Below are 19,890 nucleotides of genomic sequence, written 5' to 3'. Positions count from 1 at the left end.
CATTTATGTGTTGTGTATTTTTGCTATCTGCAACCCAGACAGGAAGACAAACAACACAATAAAACAGTTACTTCTGATTGGTATTAAAGTCCAGAGTTTTGGGCGCTTACCTGTTTAATTTATCAAAGTTTTATCTCAGCTTGTGCTCGAGTGTCACCAAGATTGTGTTGCTCTTTGACCAGGTTGCTGATTAACAAAATGCCTAGAGAGTTGTGAGGTATTTTTCCCCCATCACACACTTACACATGAAACAGGAAAGCCAACATGGAGGCAGTGAAGAAGTGGAGATCAGACTGGAAGTATCCCACTATTCTGCTTTGCATTTATGGATTCTTCAGCACAGTTAGACCACTGGAGCCTTTTCTCATCCCATATTTGACAGGACCAGATAAGAATCTGACAACTGAGCAGGTATATATGACATATGCTAGAAAGGCTATAGTGTAATTCAATCAAAACAGACTTAGAAAAGAAATGATTTTCAGTTTTTCGGTCCTTATGGTGAAAAAGTTGGTAACTTGCTCTTTTGTACATGCTGCAATTACAAATAATCACACACACATGCACACACAAGCTGGTGATTCATAGCAGAGAGATAACCGGCATCTTTAAAAAGATAAAAATAAAAAATCTAAGTGATAGAAATCCAATCAAGATTCTGAAACCTTTAATCATTTGCTATAAAGTCATGCATTTCCTGCCTTTGATGCGTTTTTCCCTGACAGGTCAACAATCAAATTTTCCCAGTGTGGACATACTCCTATCTGTCCGTACTAGTGCCGGTGTTCCTTCTCACTGACTGGCTGCGTTACATGCCTGTAGTGGTGTTTCAATGTGTTATGATCTTCATCACCCAAGCACTGCTGCTGTGGACAGCAAGTGTGCCAGCCATGCAGGCTACGCAGTTCTTTTGCGGAGTTGCGACAGCCAGCGACGTGGCCTACTTCTCCTACATTTACAGGTCATGTAGTACATCTCACAGATTTGGATTTTTAGCATTGCTCATGGGAGACTTGACATTTTGAATATGCTCTTTATTACAGTGTAATAGATTTGAAGAGATACCGGAAGGCCACCTCTTACAGCCGCAGTGTCCAGCTCCTGGGGTATACAGTGGGCTCCGTGTTGGGTCAGCTGCTTGTCAGCTTCGACCTCATGTCATACAACAACATCCTGGTGTTCACTCTGGTTCTCACTGCCATCGCTCTCCTCACTTCCTTCTTCTTGCCAGTGCCACAGAAGAGCATGTTCTTTCATCAAAGACGTGGGAGACAGACTGCAGCAGAACAGTCAAACGCAATAAATGCATCACTGGAAGATGGAGGAGGTGAAATGGTGGAGAGTGGAGAAGGAGAGCCTGATGCTGAGAAGCTTGAATCTATCATTACGCAGAGTTGCGGCCAAGTCCTCCTCCAGCTGTGGAGGGATTTCCGCCACTGCTATTCCTCTAGACAGCTGCTCTACTGGTCTGTGTGGTGGGCAATGGCTACCTGTGGGTATAACCAGACTGTCAACTATGTGCAGGTCAGTTATGAACAGTGTTGGGTAAGTTACTTTAAATTAGTAACTTAGTTACATTACTAGTTACTTCTATCAAAAGTAACCCAGTTACTTCAAGTTACTCGTTACTTTCAGAGTAACTAGTTACTAGGGAAAGTAACTTTGGTTTTACTCAGAATTCTCTTGTTAATGTGTTGCTTCCGTAACTGGATACCCAGCAAGATTGGCAGTCTTCTAGCTTGCTTACTTGCCACAAGTGCACTGTGCCACCTACCAATAGAAAGGAAAAGATAATGTGCACATTTCCACGAGAGAAATCCCACGCCTGATTCTATTTGGCCTGCTTTTTACATCCAACACCAAAACTGCAGTCGTGGTGCTTTCGATTGTACTCAGAACTCGGAAATTCTGCCTTCTGAATAGGAAGATGTAGGTAACACCAGACTGCAGCTGAGCTGCATACAGGGCTGGACTGGGACAAAAAAATCATCCCGGGCATTTTGACTAGAGACCGGCCCACCATTATAGGAAAAATCATAAAGCCTTTGAATGAAAATAAACACTGTTGTGACAGTGATGTACACTATTCTGATGGTATATATGCATCAATCTATCAATCGTTTGTTGCAAGACTCAGATAATTTTTTTTTTAAAGTGAGACATTTTAAATGAGAATAAGAAAGTATTTCCTTGTGCCCCCATTTCCCTTTTAATGCCCTACATGGACCCCTGGCAACACTTTGCTAGACCCGCCCCTGCACAGTTACCAGCTGTCAGCTACTTAGAAAAGGATCCTGGGGTTATTTGTCTCTCAGAAACAGTTCATAACTTCCCTTCAACTCATTCATGTGACCTAAAAGGTAAACCTGTTTCTCCATCACCTGTTCAGCTCTGATGATCCAGTAAGGATATCTCCTGGTTTCATCTTCATGTTTCCCTCTCACCAGATAACCAAACCGATATCATGACCAGCAGCTTTACAGCTGTGGCTCCAGCAAACATCAGCTGATACTAGAAATTAATATTAAATAAATTCTAACAACAGCTGATCAAGCTTAAAAGTGCTGCTGTTGTTTACCGCGACATCCGCTGGTTTCCTCTTTCTGGCACAAAGTGGGCGATAAATAAACAAGAGAGAAAAGCCGATCAGCTGATCATTGATCAGTTTCATGATTGAAGTAGAAACAGGAGAGAGAGGGGGAGAGAATGAGAGGAGAAGAGGCAGCTGTGCAGCGTAAACACAGAATAACTCCAGCTTTGTGTCTTTTTCATTGTAGCTGAAGTCCGGGACAAACTGTGTTCCTTTTCACCTCAATACGAAACGCATAGTATTTTCTCTGAATACGAAACGATTCCGTTTTTTACGGGACGGTTGACAACTCTAATAATTAACCTTATGAACAAAATAAAGTTCAACATCAGTAACATAGCACCACCCAGCTGTATAGAAACTCCATCATGCTAGCTAGTACAGTACGAAAAAGTCAGCATAACGAAAATAAACTCCACCTAAACTTGGAGAAGGACCTCGGCTGGTCCCTCAACACCAGCTCCCTGCACAAGAAAGCCCAACAGCGTCTCTTCTTTCTGAGAAGACTGAGAAAGGCCCGGCTTCCACCACCGATCCTGACCACCTTCTATAGAGGAACTATTGAGAGCATCCTGAGCGGCTGCATCACTGTCTGGTTTGGGAGCTGTGCCATATCAGACTGCAAGACCCTACAGCGGATAGTGGGAACAGCAGAGAAGATCATCGGGGTCTCTCTACCCTCTATTGAGGACATCTACACCACACGCTGCATTCGCAAAGCCACCAGCATTGTGGCTGATCGGACACACCCCTCTCACACACTCTTTACACTCCTGCCATCTGGAAAAAGGTACCAAAGCATTCGGGCACGCACATCCAGACTGTGCAACAGCTTTTTTTCCACAAGCCATCCGTCTCCTCAGCAAAAAGGGACTGACTGATAAACACGCACACACACACATACACTAACATTATCACTCAGCTTAACTCAAATACCTCAAAACATTGAGACTGGACTGACTAACCAACACAAAGCGCAAACACACTGACCTACACCACCAAACCATCGCACACACCAACCTGTAAATGCTCTTTTGCACAATATTATTACTAGATGTATTATTTTTTTTTTTTTTTTTGCACTAACTTCACTGTAAAAAAATATTCCGTAGAAAAACAGAAAATGTCCTGGTAATTTTCTGCCAGTACATTTTCTGTTTTTTTACGGAGGTTTGACGGACCTTTCTGTAAATGATAAAACGGAAAATTCGGTAGATTTACAGTATACTCTCTGTACTATTTACGGACATTTCCTTCAGCTATAAAACAGAAAATTCCGTTTATTCACAGTATATTTTCTGTATCATTAACTGATATTTTCCGTTAATAGAAAAATTGAAATTTCTGTTTATATTACTATTTCCAAGCACTTCTTTTCACTGTAACTCATTAAATATAGTTCTTTAAATCCTTAAACGTACATTTCTATGCAATTACAACCTAGTACACCATGTACTCAAAAATTCATAAATTAAAACTTAAATTAATTTGTGCTTCGTACACAACAACATTGGTACAATTAATGTTAAATATTCTTTTATTCTCCTTAACTCAAACACTATACTAAAATATAATGACAGCATCCATCTTGTCACAAAACTACTAAACAGCTGATACATGAACAAAATAACTCACAAGCTTTCAAATTTGAGCATTTTTATTTCCTTGAAATCAGGTTGCCCTCATGTAAATGTGTTTATTTACATTCATTCAAGTGGCTACCAAGTGTTTTCTTCAAACAGGACACCTGACAAACAAAAAATGTCATATTTAACGACATGTTCACATTTAATAATATCCAGAGTACCTTTTAGTTAGAATCACTGCCTTGTGGTAGTTTTGCCTCAGCCAAATGGTTAAGGTGTGGTTTACATCCATCTCTGTCCACTTATGATACAGTATACACATGTAGTCAGTTATAGCCAAACACCTTTGATTACTGAATTGCATTCACTTCATTAATGAAGTGAATGTAATTCACATTTGTGTGAACATTTGTCTGAGATTAACTCTTTGGGCTCTTTACCTTACAATATAACATACTTGAGTCAAAATTTGTTGACTGTTTAAGTGGTGCCACATGAATACAACTGAACAGATCTAAAGAAGATGTTCCTGAACTTTGGGTTTATTCGAACAGGACTGATGGATAACCACAGGACTTTTCCCCATATGATAACTACAACACATAATAAATTAAGACAGATTACTGTCCCAAACTTAAAGATAAAAGTGTATTTACGGGACTTGTTTTGTCAGTGAGGAGCAAAGTATAATTAGAAGTGCTTGTTCTGATGAAAAGTTAAACTGTAAACAGCAGCACAGTGAATAAGGATCTGTGTCCACGAATCCTCAGCAGTGACAACACTTAAACATCATAGTTCAAAATCCTTAACGCACACCTTTTTCTCCACGGTGTTCAAATTCTCTAAGCTGGTTAAGTAGAGGAAAAAGTCTGACATATTTCATGACCATTAAATGTTAGACAAGGCTCTGAAAACGAGGTTACAGTTACAAACAAAAACCTCTGCTTGTGCGCACAGACCCTAAATCACAACAAATAAGACAATAGTAAGACAAATTACTACAAAGTCTTGTTACCGCTCTTCATATAACAGTGTGACAAAGTCCTGAATGCAGCCTGCATGTTAGTACATCAAGGTCCATCTGAGCTTTAAGTAAAATACACTCAGCTTTTCCTTGGATTTTAAGAGTTGCTCAGTTCATACAGGAACTGCAGCAGTCGGAGTTAACGTGTCGCTGTGTTGCTCCTCCGTGTCAGCCATTGAGACTAGTCGCAATTTATTCTGAGGAAAAAAAGAGAAACAACAAGACATTTTTAAAAAGTTTGTATTTTTATAATTTTTTTTTACCTAGAGCATAAACAACATAAACAAAAAAAGGATTAGGGCTGTGCGATATGACGATATATATCAGATTACGATATAAAAATGTCTATCGTTTCATATTATACACTATTCTTTGTTTTGTGGTGTTGCAAAATAAACTGTTTACGGCAATATTTTTTTCATGGTTTTGATGGTCACTGTAGTTGCTATATTATTTCTTAAAGTTCTCTCCTTCTCTTATACTTAAAATAACCACACTATGGACGGACAAGTGACTGTTTTTACGCGTACTTTCGTTACCAACAATGAGGAAAAAACCATCGTGTGGCTCCGCCGTTCGCTTGTTTATTTTCCACATAAACCTTTCACAATAAAGCTCAAGTTTCTGTTGAGACTTTTCAAACTAAACTGAAATGATATACATTATTCTCAAACATAAAATTTCAGAATATGCATCAAACAAATGACCTCAAATAAAAACATCAAGTAACTATAAATGGTGCTTACAGTCACCACGCAGATGAAGGCACAGAGAATACCAGCATGGCCAGCAAGGATGAGGCAGAACCAGAAGGACCAGTCAAAAGAAATCGAGGACCTTATTGTTAAATGAGGGGCTACCTCTGTAGCATGGACATGGTTTGGTTATGAAAAGTCTGACACGCCCCAGAAAACTGTACTATGCAAATTATGCCACAAACTGGTCCCCACCACCACTCGAACACGACAAACCTCTTTAACCACCTACACAAGAATCACATGAAAGAGTTTCGAGAGAGTTTACGAATGAAAAGCAAAAAAGAGTCGTCAGGTGCTCAAAATAATCCTTAGACTCAAACGTTAGAACAGGCTTTTCCTCGCAGCACGCCGTGAAATAAATACTCAGAAAGAAAATGGCGGCCATTTAAACTCATGTCTAAAAATGTATAGTTTCATGCATCGGTCAAAACACTCGACTCCAGGTACACGACGCCCAACTGAAAACATTTCACATAAGTCGAGTTGCCCGAGAATCACAGAATTTACAGAAAATGCACTATTTTGTGATATATATCGTTATCAGAAGAGATACGTTTTATATTGGGATATGAGACTTTGGTCATATCACGCAGCCCTACAAAGGATTATAATTCACGTAGAGTTGCATACACATAACACCATTCTGTTGCAACAAAAGCAGTTTATAATTAAAGTAACATACATACCTTGAAAAACTAAATCAACCACAACATTAAACTCACCTTGTGTTTGTAGAGAAGGTGATCAGGGTTTTTCTTCATTTCCTGAGACCAGCTGCTCTGGATCATCACCAGCTTGTATCTTCATCTTTTTTTTCACTCGGGGAAGTCTTTCCTTTTCTTGGCCATTGCTCTGCACTGGAAAACCAAAGTGTGTGATCAAAGGTGAAATAAGGGATATTTTTCCACTGCAGGACTTAAAGTGCTTCAAGTAGTGATAGCTGTTGATCCATTTCTCAAATAATCTGTAAGGATCTGGATTTTTAAGAAAGATACAAATATCTCTGCTTATATTTGGCTAAAAGCTTGATATAGACAAGGCATATAGAGCCCCTGCACACCAGCACTGCGCTTACATTATAGTTCAATCAAGAAATAGTTATTATTGATTTATTATTGAATTTTTTTAGTAATAATTTTTAGTATTTAATCACATTAGCACAGTGGGGTGACAAAAATATTCCACATACAAGAAATGCTGCTCAGCATTTCATAAATTACATTTTCAACAAATGTTGGAGTAAAAACACAGTTACAGAGAAAATGTGTCTGTCTGTAAATATTAACTAAACATTTCTATGTGCTACAAAATAGACATACTGTAATTGTAAATGTGCTGAGGTGAAACTATACTTTCAATAATTTTACCACTACAGTCTGTTAACCACCGAAATAATCTATGCTGGTCAGCTAGCTAAAAGTCTTTACTTTAGCAGCCCAAATCAGAGGCTAACATTAGCATTTGCTAGCGTCAGCCAGGAAGGTCTGAGGCTTAAACTAGGGTTAGTGTAACTTTGCCTGAAACCCTTTAAAGTGTACAGTAGAGCCAACTGTAAAACACAGGTATTGATACAGTACTTATTAGAGTCCTAGAATAATTTCTAGAACCATGAAGCTCTCACTTTCCCAGTTATCCACATCGCTGACTTTCGCTAATTAGCTAGTTAGCAGTCACAGCTGTGTAATACCCAGAGAGACACAGACAGCTAACTATAATATTTATGAAAACTGGTTCAGCCACTGAAGGGCAAAACTGGTGGTATCACAGTAAAAATTATTTTAACATTAATTAAAATAAAGCTTAAGTCATGTTAAACCTAAATAACAATTATTTTAAAAAATGAGTCAGCAAAATATTCCTGACTTGTCTGGAGACAGCCGAAACCAGTTAACAAATAAATTAACAATTCTTTCTAAATAAAAACACGGAGTCTTTTGAAAAACATTATTTTAATAAAACGAAACATGAGTTTTAATACTTACCACAGAAATTTGAAGGCAGTTTCTCCAACTTCAGAATCCAAAATCCAGATGAAGCCTGAAAGAAGCCTAATGGCTGCTCTTGCGCTTACTTTTCCCTCCTTTTCAGGTTCTTTTTCCCACAATGCATTGCAGTAGTTGAGAAATACAGAAAAATACCTGTAAATGACTAATACGGAAAATTCCTTCACGTTTATACAGTAGATTGTACTGTATTTTTACGGATTTTTTTTACAGTGTTGTCTTGTAGCACCTTGGTTCCTGGAGGAACGTTGTTTCGCCTCACTGTGTATTTTTAAACTGTATATGGTTGAAGTGACAATAAAGTTGAACTTGAACTTGAACTTGAACTTGAACTTCATATCTGACCCAGATGGACTGCAGGTTATAACTTCTTACCTGAAGTTCAATCACCTGAAACTCGGACCAGCGGCAGCTTCGGGTCTCTCCTCTTGCCTCCCTTTTCCTTCATCCACCTGCTGGCTTCCACCACTTGCTAATGTTATTGAATCTGTGGAAGCTCCGCGATGCCACCACACGAAGTAACGAATAACGAGCCTATCTAAATCCCAGTAACGAGTAACGCGTTCCCGGTTTTGGCATAATAACTAGTGTCAAGGATATCAACAATTATCAAACACTCAGGTGAAGAAACAACACTTAGACACTTGGAGAGATTTTTAACGTGCACGGGTGAGCGCTCAACAAAGAGACTCACACTCAGCTGCAGTCGTTTCCTTTATTTAAAGCATAGATAGCAGTTCCTGTTTTTCATGTTCGTGTGTATGTGTGTGTGCAGCAAGTCAGTTTCTAAGAATAATAAAGATAATGCGAGTCAACTTCTGCGGACGTGTGGGTGCGGTGAAGCTCCTATCAGCTTCTGAAGATGTGTATTTTTGTGCTGATCTTGTGGCCTTATCACATGGCACACGCGGCTTGCAGTTTCACGTTTATCAAGCTGAGCTGCACAGTGAAAATATGAACATTATCAGTATTGAAGCAAAGCATAAAAACATTTAAACATTATTCTTTGACATTCCCTCCTGTTGTTAATGTTTTCACTCATCACAATACATTGTTCATCAGTTAGCGGCCACTTGTAGAAACATTTTCGGTCGTAACTTCATTGTGCATGTGAACTGTGACGAAACATTCTGGAGCTCTAACGTAAAGCAGTTAGGTTTAGACATTACTTTCACAGTCTTCTTGAGGGATTCCGACGTATGCAATAATGAATGTGTTCACCATGTATAGAATCATCGATCTGATACATGGCAGGATACATGTGGAAAACATACACAGTAACAAAAGCAATACTCCTATGATAACCAGTCCTTTCATTAATAGAGTCTTCCAGCTGCCACTCAATAGCCATGTTAGCCAGTCTTCAGAGCTAGGCATGTAGTCCTCAAATTGAGCTCTCTGAAGCTTTTTCAAAGTGTTCAAAGCATCCGTCATGTTCTGAGAATGCACGTTGTCCGGTATGTAAGTGCAACAAGTGGTGTTGAATAGGACACAGAGCCCTCCTCTCTCTGCGAGTATCATGTCCAGGGCGACTCTGTGTTGCATGACCACTATTCTTATTGCATCAATTTCCTCGTTTTGTGCCTTGTTGATTTTTGTTGAGCTGTTCAGGAATAGTCCGAATCTGTAGTCCAAAGTCTCAATCCTCAGCATGTTTTTTCCGTTTCTCACCCATGGGAACAGTGAGTGCAGGACTTTCTGTCCAGTAGTCCATAACTTGAACTCTTGTGGTACGTTACTGCCCCATATTGAGTCGTGGGGTCGGACGTCGCTTGCTTCTCGCTTGTGTCGTTTAGTTGATGAAGTTGATCCAGGGGTAATTTTGAATGTGTGGTCTGACACCAGAACTGGGGCACAATTCCGGCACTATGTTGAATAAATGTTTTAATCAAGAACCTCTACTAAGAGCTTAGTAAAAGAATATAAAAGTATAACAGACAATTTGAATGACCTAGTAATTCAAATAGCCTCGTCTAACCTGCTCCTCAGAATAACTTAGACTCTGCTTTCACTTCTGCAAACTCTCTGCAACTTCCTGTCAACTGCAACTTAGTCTTTCTGAAAGACACACACACTGTTTAAACCTCTGAATACAATATCAATGCTGCAGATTATATATGGATATAATGCAATAGTAATAATGATGATTATTTACCAATAGCAGTAAAATAATTTCCCTGCTCCACACTCCCTCTCCCGACCTCTGGAACACCAGAGGTCGCAATACATTGTGTCCTCGCTCTGACCCTCTCTAGCTGTCCTCTGGCTCAGCAAATCAGACAACCTCATGTCAGCCAATTGGTCCAGTAATAAACACCAGCTCCCACTCGAGAATACTCCATGCGTAAGATTAGGTTTTCTCAGTCCCTCTCTTGTGGTCCAGAGATCTTCTGCAAAGGAAACAAAACACCTTTTCCTGCACCTCCCTAACTTATCATAATTGGGACTCTTTAATCAAAAGCCTTATCCTAATTATCTTCTTAACTTATTGACTTGTATTTATATATATTCTTCAACGTTACTCGTTACACGTCCGGTTGCACACTCTATTTTCCCTTATCTGATCATCACATCCTGTACACAAACCGTCGCTGCTGCAAATTCCTCTATTCTAATATAAAGTCACCTTTTTAACAAGAAAATCATTATAAACGCCTATTCTACTAAAAGCTCCAAAAGAAAACAACCACTTTAATCAATTAAGTTTAAGCATATAAGCAATTACTCCTGCATACATTTCATCATAGCTAAATGCTGCCTAGAAACAACTCCTGTTTGTTAATACTAACTTCATCTTAAAACCTCACATTTCCTATGTTATAACCTGTTTTTGGTATAGCCTTTTTATTTCATTTTGATCATTTTAATGTAACAATACCTTCTAATTCTAATTTATCAAACTTAACCAAAATATATGCTTTCCTTCCTTTGGTCCGTCTTTAACCCTCCTGCCTTCTTTTAATTCAATTCACACCCTTCCCCCTGGGGACCGTTTTGTGCCACGCCCCAAAAAATGCTATAAAAACCTTATATATTCATATTTTTTTCCACTTTAAATTAGCCAATCTTTTAAAACTACTTCTCCCTGAAATATTCATATAAAGTTTTAATTATATTTCGGGGGTTTTAACCCTTTTAATCGCAGTTTAATTACATGAGCGCACCGTTTTTTTAGCCCCAAAAAACAAAAAAACTAAATATTTTCCAAAAAAAAAAATTGAAGTAATATTTGATTGTTATTATAATTAGGCCTTTAGATGGGTCAAAGATTCGAACCAACATTCGTTTTGATCCAGCATTATTTTTAATGCAGGGGCAAATTAAAAAAAAACCTCACACCCTTCCCCCTAGTGACCGTTTTGTGCCACGCCCGAAAAAATGCTATAAAAAGATTATATATTCATATTTTTTTTCCACTTTAAATTAGCCAATCTTTTAAAACTACTTCTCCCTGAAATATTCATATAAAGTTTTAATTATATTTCGGGGGTTTTAACCCTTTTAATCGCAGTTTAATTACATGAGCGCACCATTTTTTTTAGCCCCAAAAAACAAAAAAACTAAATATTTTCCAAAAAAAAAATTTGAAGTAATATTTGATTGTTATTATAATTAGGCCTTTAGATGGGTCAAAGATTCGAACCAACATTCGTTTTGATCCAGCATTATTTTTAATGCAGGGGCAGAGGAAATTCAATATAATGGTATATTATGGTTTTTCACTTTTTCCCCAATAAATGCTTTTTTTCCTTGTTGTGTTCTAAAATAAAATGAAAAAAATATGTAAATGAAAATACAAGATCAGTTTGAACCAGAAAAACTTTTATTTTGAACAATGAACATCAACATTTATGTTTTTGGGAACGGGAAAGATATAAGTAAGAAAGAACAAGGGAGGGGGGGAGAGCATATGTGGAGGTGTGGTGTGTATGTGGAGGTGTGTCAGAGTCCTCAGCTGACACAGTGGCTGCAAATGATCAGAATGTGGTCCTTGCATATGGACTTCCCGCATTTGCAGCAGGTGCCGACAACGCGTCTCCTTTTCTCGGCGCAGAACTCGCACTGTCTCCTGCCCTTGGAAGTAGGGATCAGGGCGGGGCCTGCAGCAGCACTCTGCGCACTCGTCACGATGGCTGCAGCACCTGATGAGCGGGGAAGGCGTCCTCGCTTCAGTATGTGTGGGTGTACTAAAGCTTCACCCACTTCTTCAACATACAGCCTCCGTTTGTAATATTTCTGCTCATTCCAGGATGGGTTGACAGCTGTCCACAGCACGTAGGAGTTGAACAGTGACACGTCCAGCAGGTTGTGGAAGAGTGCCACTGGCCAGCGCTTTGTTATCCTCCGACAGGAATAGGTGCCAACAACCTAAAAAAAAACACACACACACACACACACAAAAACAGAAAATTTCAAACCTATGTATATTTTACACAAGAATATATGAGCAAGGAATAAATCTGTGCGTAACTGATGCGTAATGACACCTACCTTGTCAAGGTTGTCAACACCACCTTTGCACCGATTGTAATCCTGGATGATTACTGGCTTTCGCTTCCCTTCCATGCTCACATCCGGAGAGCGGTGTTTTGTGCTCATCAAGAGCACATTTTTGCCACGTCGGGGAACATAGGAGACAAGAGTGTGGGTGAGCGTGAAGGCGAACGCAGACGACAGGACCGCTCTCCCTCTTGTCTGGAGCAATCGAGGCGGAAGCTCCGGCTTGTTTTTCCTAATCGTTCCAACTAGGGCCACTTTCCTCTTCAACAGCTCTTCTGCCAGGGCAAAGGACGTGAAAAAATTGTCACATGTGACCACGTTTCCCTGGAGCCCCTCTGTGAGCTCCAGGGCCACCCGCATCCCCTGGTTCACCTCCGCGCGATCGCCAACTTTGCCCGTGTATATCTGGAGTCTCCAGGCGTAGGAGGTTTCCACGTCGCATACAGCCCATATTTTTAGACCGTACCTTGCTGGCTTCGTTGGTATATATTGCTTGAACTTGCATCTTCCTCGGAACGGGACGAGCTGTTCATCAACACAAACGTCTCTGCCTGGGTTGAAGAGCAGCTCCAGGCGAGTTGTCCACAAATCCCACACCTGGCGGAAGGCAGCCAGCTTGTCCTGACGGCGTCGGGGTCGGGTAAGCTTATCATCAAAACGAAGCGCCCCGCCGATTTGTTGGAAACGCTTCAGAGACATGGTGGCTCGAAAAATATCCCGTCCGCATTTATCACCCCAGAGGCTGAGAGACGATTCGTGTCTTGACCGGTAAACACCAGCTAAAATTAGCAGCCCAACATAAGCACGCAATTCATCACAGTCCATGTCATACCAGCCGGCGACTTCGCGTCTCCCGTGCAGATTAGTCATTGCCACCGTGTGCTGCACAATTTCATCCGTGAAGAGGAGTGCGAAGCTGGATCCCGGGTCCCTGATTTGGGCGACGGCGTAGTGCGTCGGTCCTGGGGTGACAATAGCTGCAGGAAAATAGCGGAGGGTCTCCGTCTGAGTGGGGGACCAAATGATTTTGCCATTTTTTGCAGTCCATCCCGAAGCTGCTTCCTCCGTCTCCCCTTCGCTCTCAGCGTCAGATGTTTCTTCGTGGGAACTGGACTCAAGCTGCTCTAGTTCCACAGATTCATCCGTTTCCTCTCCAGAATCCTCGGAGGAGGATGAGGAGCTATCCTGACACTCGGAGTCCAGGACCATTTCCAACACTTCATCTGTGCTATAATATCTTGCCATCCTGAAAATGACTACTGCCGCTGTACTACTCATTCTTATAACCTCTGCTGCATGCACCTGCATAAACAATTTGAGCCCGCAGACAAAATAAAGTCTAATTTGGTTTAGGCCCCTGCTTTTATGTTTATTTTGTTTACATTGCAGAGAGGAAAGAGAGGAAAGACTTCTAAGAGAGGAAAGACTTTTGAAGTTAGACACAGACACACTTATTTTTCTCTTTCTTTTTAATGATCAAAATGATAGCTTCCCCGAGGAATTACAGACCCTGGTTGCTGGTAAGGCAATTCTTAAGCAGAGTCGCCTGCTAACACTTGCTCCAGAGTATGATCCGGCTATTGGACTGATAAGAGTTGGGGGAAGACTCAGAAGAGCAGAAGGTCTGGACTTGGATGCCATGCACCCCATAGTCCTTGATCCGCAGCATCCGGTGACTAAACTACTGATCAGGCAATACGATGAGCAGCTGTTGCACCCTGGGCCAGAACGAGTGTTCGGGGAGATGAGGAGGAAATATTGGATTCTCCGAGGAAGGGAGGCAATCAAGCGGCACCAGCACAGCTGTGGTGAGTGTCGAAGGTGGCGAGCCAGTCCTGATATTCCTCGGATGGCAGATCTACCCCCCGCGAGGCTGCGCCTATACAAACCACCCTTTTGGTCCACTGGGGTCGACTGCTTTGGCCCTTACAACATCAAAGTGGGACGGCGCACTGAAAAGCGCTGGGGTATCATATTCAAATGCATGACTACGAGCTGTGTGCATCTTGGCCTGTTGGACAGCATAGATACCGATGCCTTTCTCATGGCTCTGCGTCGGTTTATTGCACGCCGGGGCAAGCCATATGAGATCCTATCTGACTGTGGTACCAACTTCAGGGGAGGAGAGACCGAACTGCGGTCTAGTTTCTCAGCTCTTGAAGCCCCCATTAAAGAGCAGCTGGCGGAGCAGAGGATTGAGTTCCGGTTTAATCCACCAGGTTCCCCCCATTTTGGAGGTACTTGGGAACGGGAGATAAGATCTGTGAAGACAGCTCTTCAAGTGGTGTTGGGAGGCCATACGGTGACAGAGGCAGTTTTGCAAACTGTGCTGATCGAAGTGGAAGGGATCATTAATGCAAAGCCTCTTGGGTATGTCTCTTCGGATGTAGCGGATCCGGATCCAGTCACACCCAACTTATTGCTAATGGGGCGACGAGATGCATCACTCCCCCAGGTGATTTGTGCTTCGAGTGAGATGCTGGGAAGACGGCGATGGCGCCATAGTCAGATTCTGGCGGACCATTTTTGGTCCAACTTCCTGCGTCACCATCTGCCGGATCTTCAGAGGAGACAAAGATGGCAGGGGGAAACTGACAACTTGACCATGGGACAAGTGGTTATGGTGGTTGACTCACAACTACCGCGAGCGCAGTGGCCCATCGGAAAGGTGGTCAAGGCCTGTCCAGGGCCAGACAGTCGGGTGAGAGCGGCTGAGGTGACAGTCAAGGGACAGACATATCTTCGACCAGTTGCCAGATTAGTCAGACTCTCAGCCTGGGAGGATGATGAGTACTGTCAACCCAATGGTGCTTAGACTTTCGGTTGAGGAGCAAATTTATTACTTAAATTTGGGGGCGGCTGTGTCCGAAAGTCTCCTTATATTTCAATTGCATCGCTATAAGTGCAGTGTTAATTTCTGTCGATAAGTTCCACTTTGTTCTTACTGTTTGCTGCGGTGATGACGTCACATGCTTTTACGACGCTCCTGCCGTATCACGAGTCCGAGGAGCACTAGCCATGTTTTTCTCCATGAGTGTGGGGGAATAGCGATCTCCAGCCGTGTGCGTTCCTGTGCAAATGTGAGTCAAAATCCCTCCAGTTCTACGAGTCTATTTCCACTTATAGCACGGGTTGTACTTTGACATTGATTACAGGGGGTTTATGCTAGGAGATTTATCGAGATTGGTAGAGGCATGTGACTTACCACCGTAGCATTTGTTGCGGGTTGGATCTGTGTACTGCGGTTGTGTTATTTAGCCACTAGAGGGCACTGAAGACCATGTAATTGCGACCTTTCCTAATTTGGGGGCATTAGGTCCTTTCTGTTGTCTGAGATATGTAGGTATTCTTGTTTCCTGCCTGTTCAAATGGGATTGTGGGACTTTCTTATGTCAGAGCATTCAGCTGATTATTTGTGTTACAGTTCATTATATTGGCATGATGTTGGGAAGTGACGAGTGTTATATTTATATGTGAAAATTTTTTCTCCTTGTTTCTTGTTATTCAGAACCACACGTCTGTCCACCCCTCCCACATTCGTTAAGTATGCCTACTGCTGTACTGTTGAGCTGCTATTAACTTCCATTAAAGTATATCCGGACATCACTCTCTGTGCCCCACTCTCTGACCGGAGTTTAAGTCCTGAGGGAGCTATCATCCCAGCATCCCAGAGATAACTCTCTAACAATATCACCTCTAGTCCCCAAGCGAATGGACAGGCAGAAAAAGGAGTCCAAATAGTAAAGAGATTGTTCAAAAAAGCAAGAGACAGTAAGACCGACCCTTACCTGGCTCTGCTAAGCTACAGAGCTTCATCCCTGGAGTGTGGGGCATCACCTGCTGAGCTACTCATGCATCGCAAGCTCCGCACCACACTTCCACACATTTCCAAGGAAAATGACAATGCACATGACAACAAGCTGACCGACAAAAGGATGAAACTCAAGCACAGACAGAAAAGGAACTATGACAAAACTGCAAGCCGTCTGGAACCGCTTCAGGAAAGAGATGTTGTGAGGATTGCAGGTCCAGATTTCTGGGACAAAAAAGCAACAGTTCTCAGCGAAGTAGGGCCCAGATCGTTTGCTGTTCAGACAGAGAATGGACAAGTGTTAAGAAGAAACCGGAGAAGTCTGTTAAAGACACAGGATGTTAAACAGCAGGACACAGAGACTGGAACTGAACAACGAGGTGCTAACCCTGTTGAGCACCACAGTGAGCCTCCTTCAACTTCCCCAATGTCTGAAATACTGAGAAGGTCTACCAGACCTAAGAAACGTACAGAGAGGCTCATAGAACAAGTGTGAACTGTTGTGGTAAAGAATTGTTAAAAAATAATAATAATAAATCACAAGTAAATAACGGATAATAATTCATTTAGAATAGTAATTGTTCACACTTAATTGAGACCTGCTGAGTTATGTGTTATTGACTGTTTAAGTTGTCAAAGGTGAAGAGTTCTAATGTGCTCGAGGGCTGTATAGGATTCATTTGGTTCATTCTGGAAGATGTAAGGTATACATTTGGATTTATTTTGTTTGACTTGTGCTACAACTTTTGGTTATAAAAAAAAAAAAAGAGAACACTACTGAATGTAGTTTGTTGCACAATTTATAACATGTTGAATGTTAGACAAGAATGTTCAGATGTTACAGAGTAACAGTTCTCTTTGGAATTGTGCTTATTATAACACCAACCTGTTTGGAAAGGGGATGTAATGATAGTTGCTATTGTTGAAGCTACCCACAGGGGGCGCTCTGGAATCAATAAGATATACAGAATAGAAGAAGAAGTGATCGTGGTAGAAAGAATAATAAACAGCTAGCTGAAGCTAGCACCAGGAGCAATTCTTGATGTTTTATTCATAGAGGAATAAGAACATTACAATTATCAGTATTGAAGCAAAGCATAAAAACATTTAAACATTATTCTTTGACAACTAGTTACCGTGCTCGTTACCACAATAATAACGTAGTTACTGTAACGCATTACTTAATAACGCGTTAGTCCCAACACTGGTTATGAAGGCAGCATAAACAAAAATGTGAGCTGTAAAAGCATCTGAATCACTGCAGCAATCCAAATTGCTACTGGGGGCTGCTTTACGATGGGTTTACCTGCAGTGAACAAGTAGTGCCTTGTAGTTGCTGAAGCCTTCTCTTGTGTTAATAAAAGGCATTTTAGATATATATTTTAAACAGAAATAATTAAACACACACACATCCTTGAACAACTTAATGATACCCACACCATACTGCGCAGGTGCTGTGGGAGCATGTGCAGCCTTCTCAGAACTTCAGCATTTACAACGGAGGCGTGGAGGCAGTCTCAAACCTCTTAAGTAAGCAACATTAGATGGCATTTCCCCCCCTCCCTAAATCAAATGGAAGTTATCAGGGACACATAAGATTTCTCAGTACCTAATCAGCTGTCCTAATTTGTCTTATCCCACGTGTACATGCTTTCCAGGTGCAGCCACTGCCTACGGGATAGGCTTTACTGAGGTAAGATGGGAGCAGTGGGGAGAGCTGGCCCTGGGTGGTTTCTCTGGACTGAGTGCAGCTTCACTGTTCCTCATGACTTTCACTGGCAACATTTGGGTCTGCTACAGCGGTTACGTCGTTTTCAAGTCACTGTACATGACGCTGATAACTATAGCAATGTAAGAGTGTCAAGTCACATCAGGGTTATACTTTACCACAGTTTAGTTTGATTTTTATTGCAGATATAAGAGCAAAAAAGCTAAAAAATAAAATAAAATAAAATAAAAATTAAAAAAACCCTCCCCAACCTTTAGATTAAGACAAATTCTATGCTTGCAGGTATCAGATTGCAGCTGATCTCTCAATGGAAAGATATGCACTAGTCTTTGGGGCAAATACCTTTGGAGCACTGGCTCTACAGACGATTATCACGTCTGTTGTAGTTGACAGTAGAGGGCTAGGCCTGACCATCATTCCCCAGGTAAGCCATCAGATCACAAAATATGTACAGCAGCACTGTTTATTTGTCCATTAGCGTCATTAACCTTTTAAACATGTACTCTTCTTTGCAGTTCACCGTGTATTCCAGCTACTTCTTGGTTATCTCTGTTGTTTTTTTACTTCGGGGTCTATTGGTGAGCACAAAGAAGCAGAAAAGAGACAATTCCTCCAGACAAAGATGAAACTCCAGGCAGCGAAGAACACAGATTCTGAACACGTATAGAGCGTTATAGTGTATCACTTATGGTTTCCCATCCCTAAATTGACCTCACATTAGTTCATAAGTAGCAGATAAAAAGTCTTTAAATTACTTACTTCAACATGATGAATAGAAATCATTTTTTTTTGTACAAAAACAATAAAAGAATGTTTCACACATTCATATAAATGAATGCTTTGGTCGTTTCTTTTTACTTAAAATTCATTTTAATATATATACTGTATATATTTACACCTTAACTTAAACTTTTTTAATACACAATGCAAGTAAGTGGTTTTCAGTTCATCAGCCATTTCTTCTGACTGTCATTTGAAGTGTTGCAACTCTGTCAGCAGGGCGGAGACAACAGAGAAACGAGCCCCCCACCCCACCCCACCCATCCCTGATGTAGCATTCAGTCCTCCTCCTAACCCTAACCCCACCTTGACAACAGAATATATTCATTTCCTTAGTGAGAACAGTTTATCTAAAGGGTCCTGCACAAATAGTTTGGTTCTTTACAAATACAGTAACTGGTAGTACCCATTAGCTTTTCAAAGCAACAGTTCTGTCTTAGCAAATTCTGTGTGTTAGATACAAATACTGATATGCACAAAGAGCTAATTTCCTAAAAGAAAAAAAAAAGTACAGAATTGCAGCATAATGAATGGGATATACTGTATGCAATAACTTAGTTTTCAACCAGTTCGATTATACATTGTGGCTGTTGCGAAATCAGTTTTACCCCCGGTGTGTCCCTCTGCAAAATCTTCACCCCTTTGTTAGTTACAGCCAGCTTTATAGAGGCGTCCCCATCATAAAACCCCCCAGGGTGTGCTGCAAACTGTGTCTGTGTCTATGTGCACGAGCACATGAATGCCTACATGTGCGCGTTCCCACGTGTCTATGTGAGTGCTCATGTGTGACTGTGTACGCATACCTGTGTGTATGTGTGAGTGCACATGAGTGAGTGTGCGTGTGGATGTGTGCGTGACAGTTAAAGCACTGTGGGTGTGTGTCTCTATGTACGTGACTCCCTGCGGTCATAAAAGTCCATCTCCCTTCCAGACCACAGTTATCCAGTTACAAATGTTGAGACCCCCACCCAAACATTCTCTGGGGAATTTCCACTCAGCATTAACTCCTCTCTGTTTTACTTTCACAGTTCAAGTGGGGGAGGGGTCTCCTACAATCTACTCCTAAGTTCACAACACAGTGAGGCCTTTATTATATTGAGGGCAGTGTC

The 19,890-nt window shown here is 41.3% G+C and overlaps 1 protein-coding gene and 1 long non-coding RNA gene across 2 annotated transcripts; one reads left to right on the top strand and one right to left on the bottom strand.

Annotated features, from left to right (window-relative positions):
• Positions 1–264: 264 nt before the first annotated feature.
• On the top strand, positions 265–18,730 carry LOC113036121 (thiamine transporter 2-like). Its single transcript, XM_026192211.1, has 7 exons — positions 265–411; positions 726–961; positions 1,044–1,524; positions 17,724–17,802; positions 17,931–18,123; positions 18,284–18,425; positions 18,517–18,730. The coding sequence occupies exons 1-7, from the start codon at positions 265–267 to the stop codon at positions 18,625–18,627; spliced, it is 1,389 nt and encodes a 462-aa protein (XP_026047996.1). The 3' UTR covers positions 18,628–18,730.
• On the bottom strand, positions 4,343–8,161 carry LOC113036122 (uncharacterized). Its single transcript, XR_003274424.1, has 3 exons — positions 7,941–8,161; positions 6,681–6,815; positions 4,343–5,397 (listed from the first exon to the last, which is right to left on the bottom strand). It is a non-coding gene; the product is annotated as an uncharacterized LOC113036122 (long non-coding RNA).
• Positions 18,731–19,890: the final 1,160 nt, after the last annotated feature.

The sequence above is a fragment of the Astatotilapia calliptera genome, chromosome 14 (genome assembly GCF_900246225.1).
Source record: "Astatotilapia calliptera chromosome 14, fAstCal1.2, whole genome shotgun sequence".
NCBI classification, from domain to species: Eukaryota; Metazoa; Chordata; class Actinopteri; order Cichliformes; family Cichlidae; genus Astatotilapia; species Astatotilapia calliptera.
Note: the sequence above shows the minus strand (reverse complement) of the source record. Positions and strands in the feature narration are given on the sequence as shown.

Bases quoted from the DNA above. Each gene is read 5' to 3' on its own strand.
- LOC113036121 (XM_026192211.1), top strand. From the start codon at position 265: ATGGAGGCAGTGAAGAAGTGGAGATCAGACTGGAAGTATCCCACTATT. The intron at 17,803-17,930 runs GTAAGCAACATT...CATGCTTTCCAG, and splicing joins GGCAGTCTCAAACCTCTTAA to GTGCAGCCACTGCCTACGGG. The intron at 18,426-18,516 runs GTAAGCCATCAG...TCTTCTTTGCAG, and splicing joins GCCTGACCATCATTCCCCAG to TTCACCGTGTATTCCAGCTA.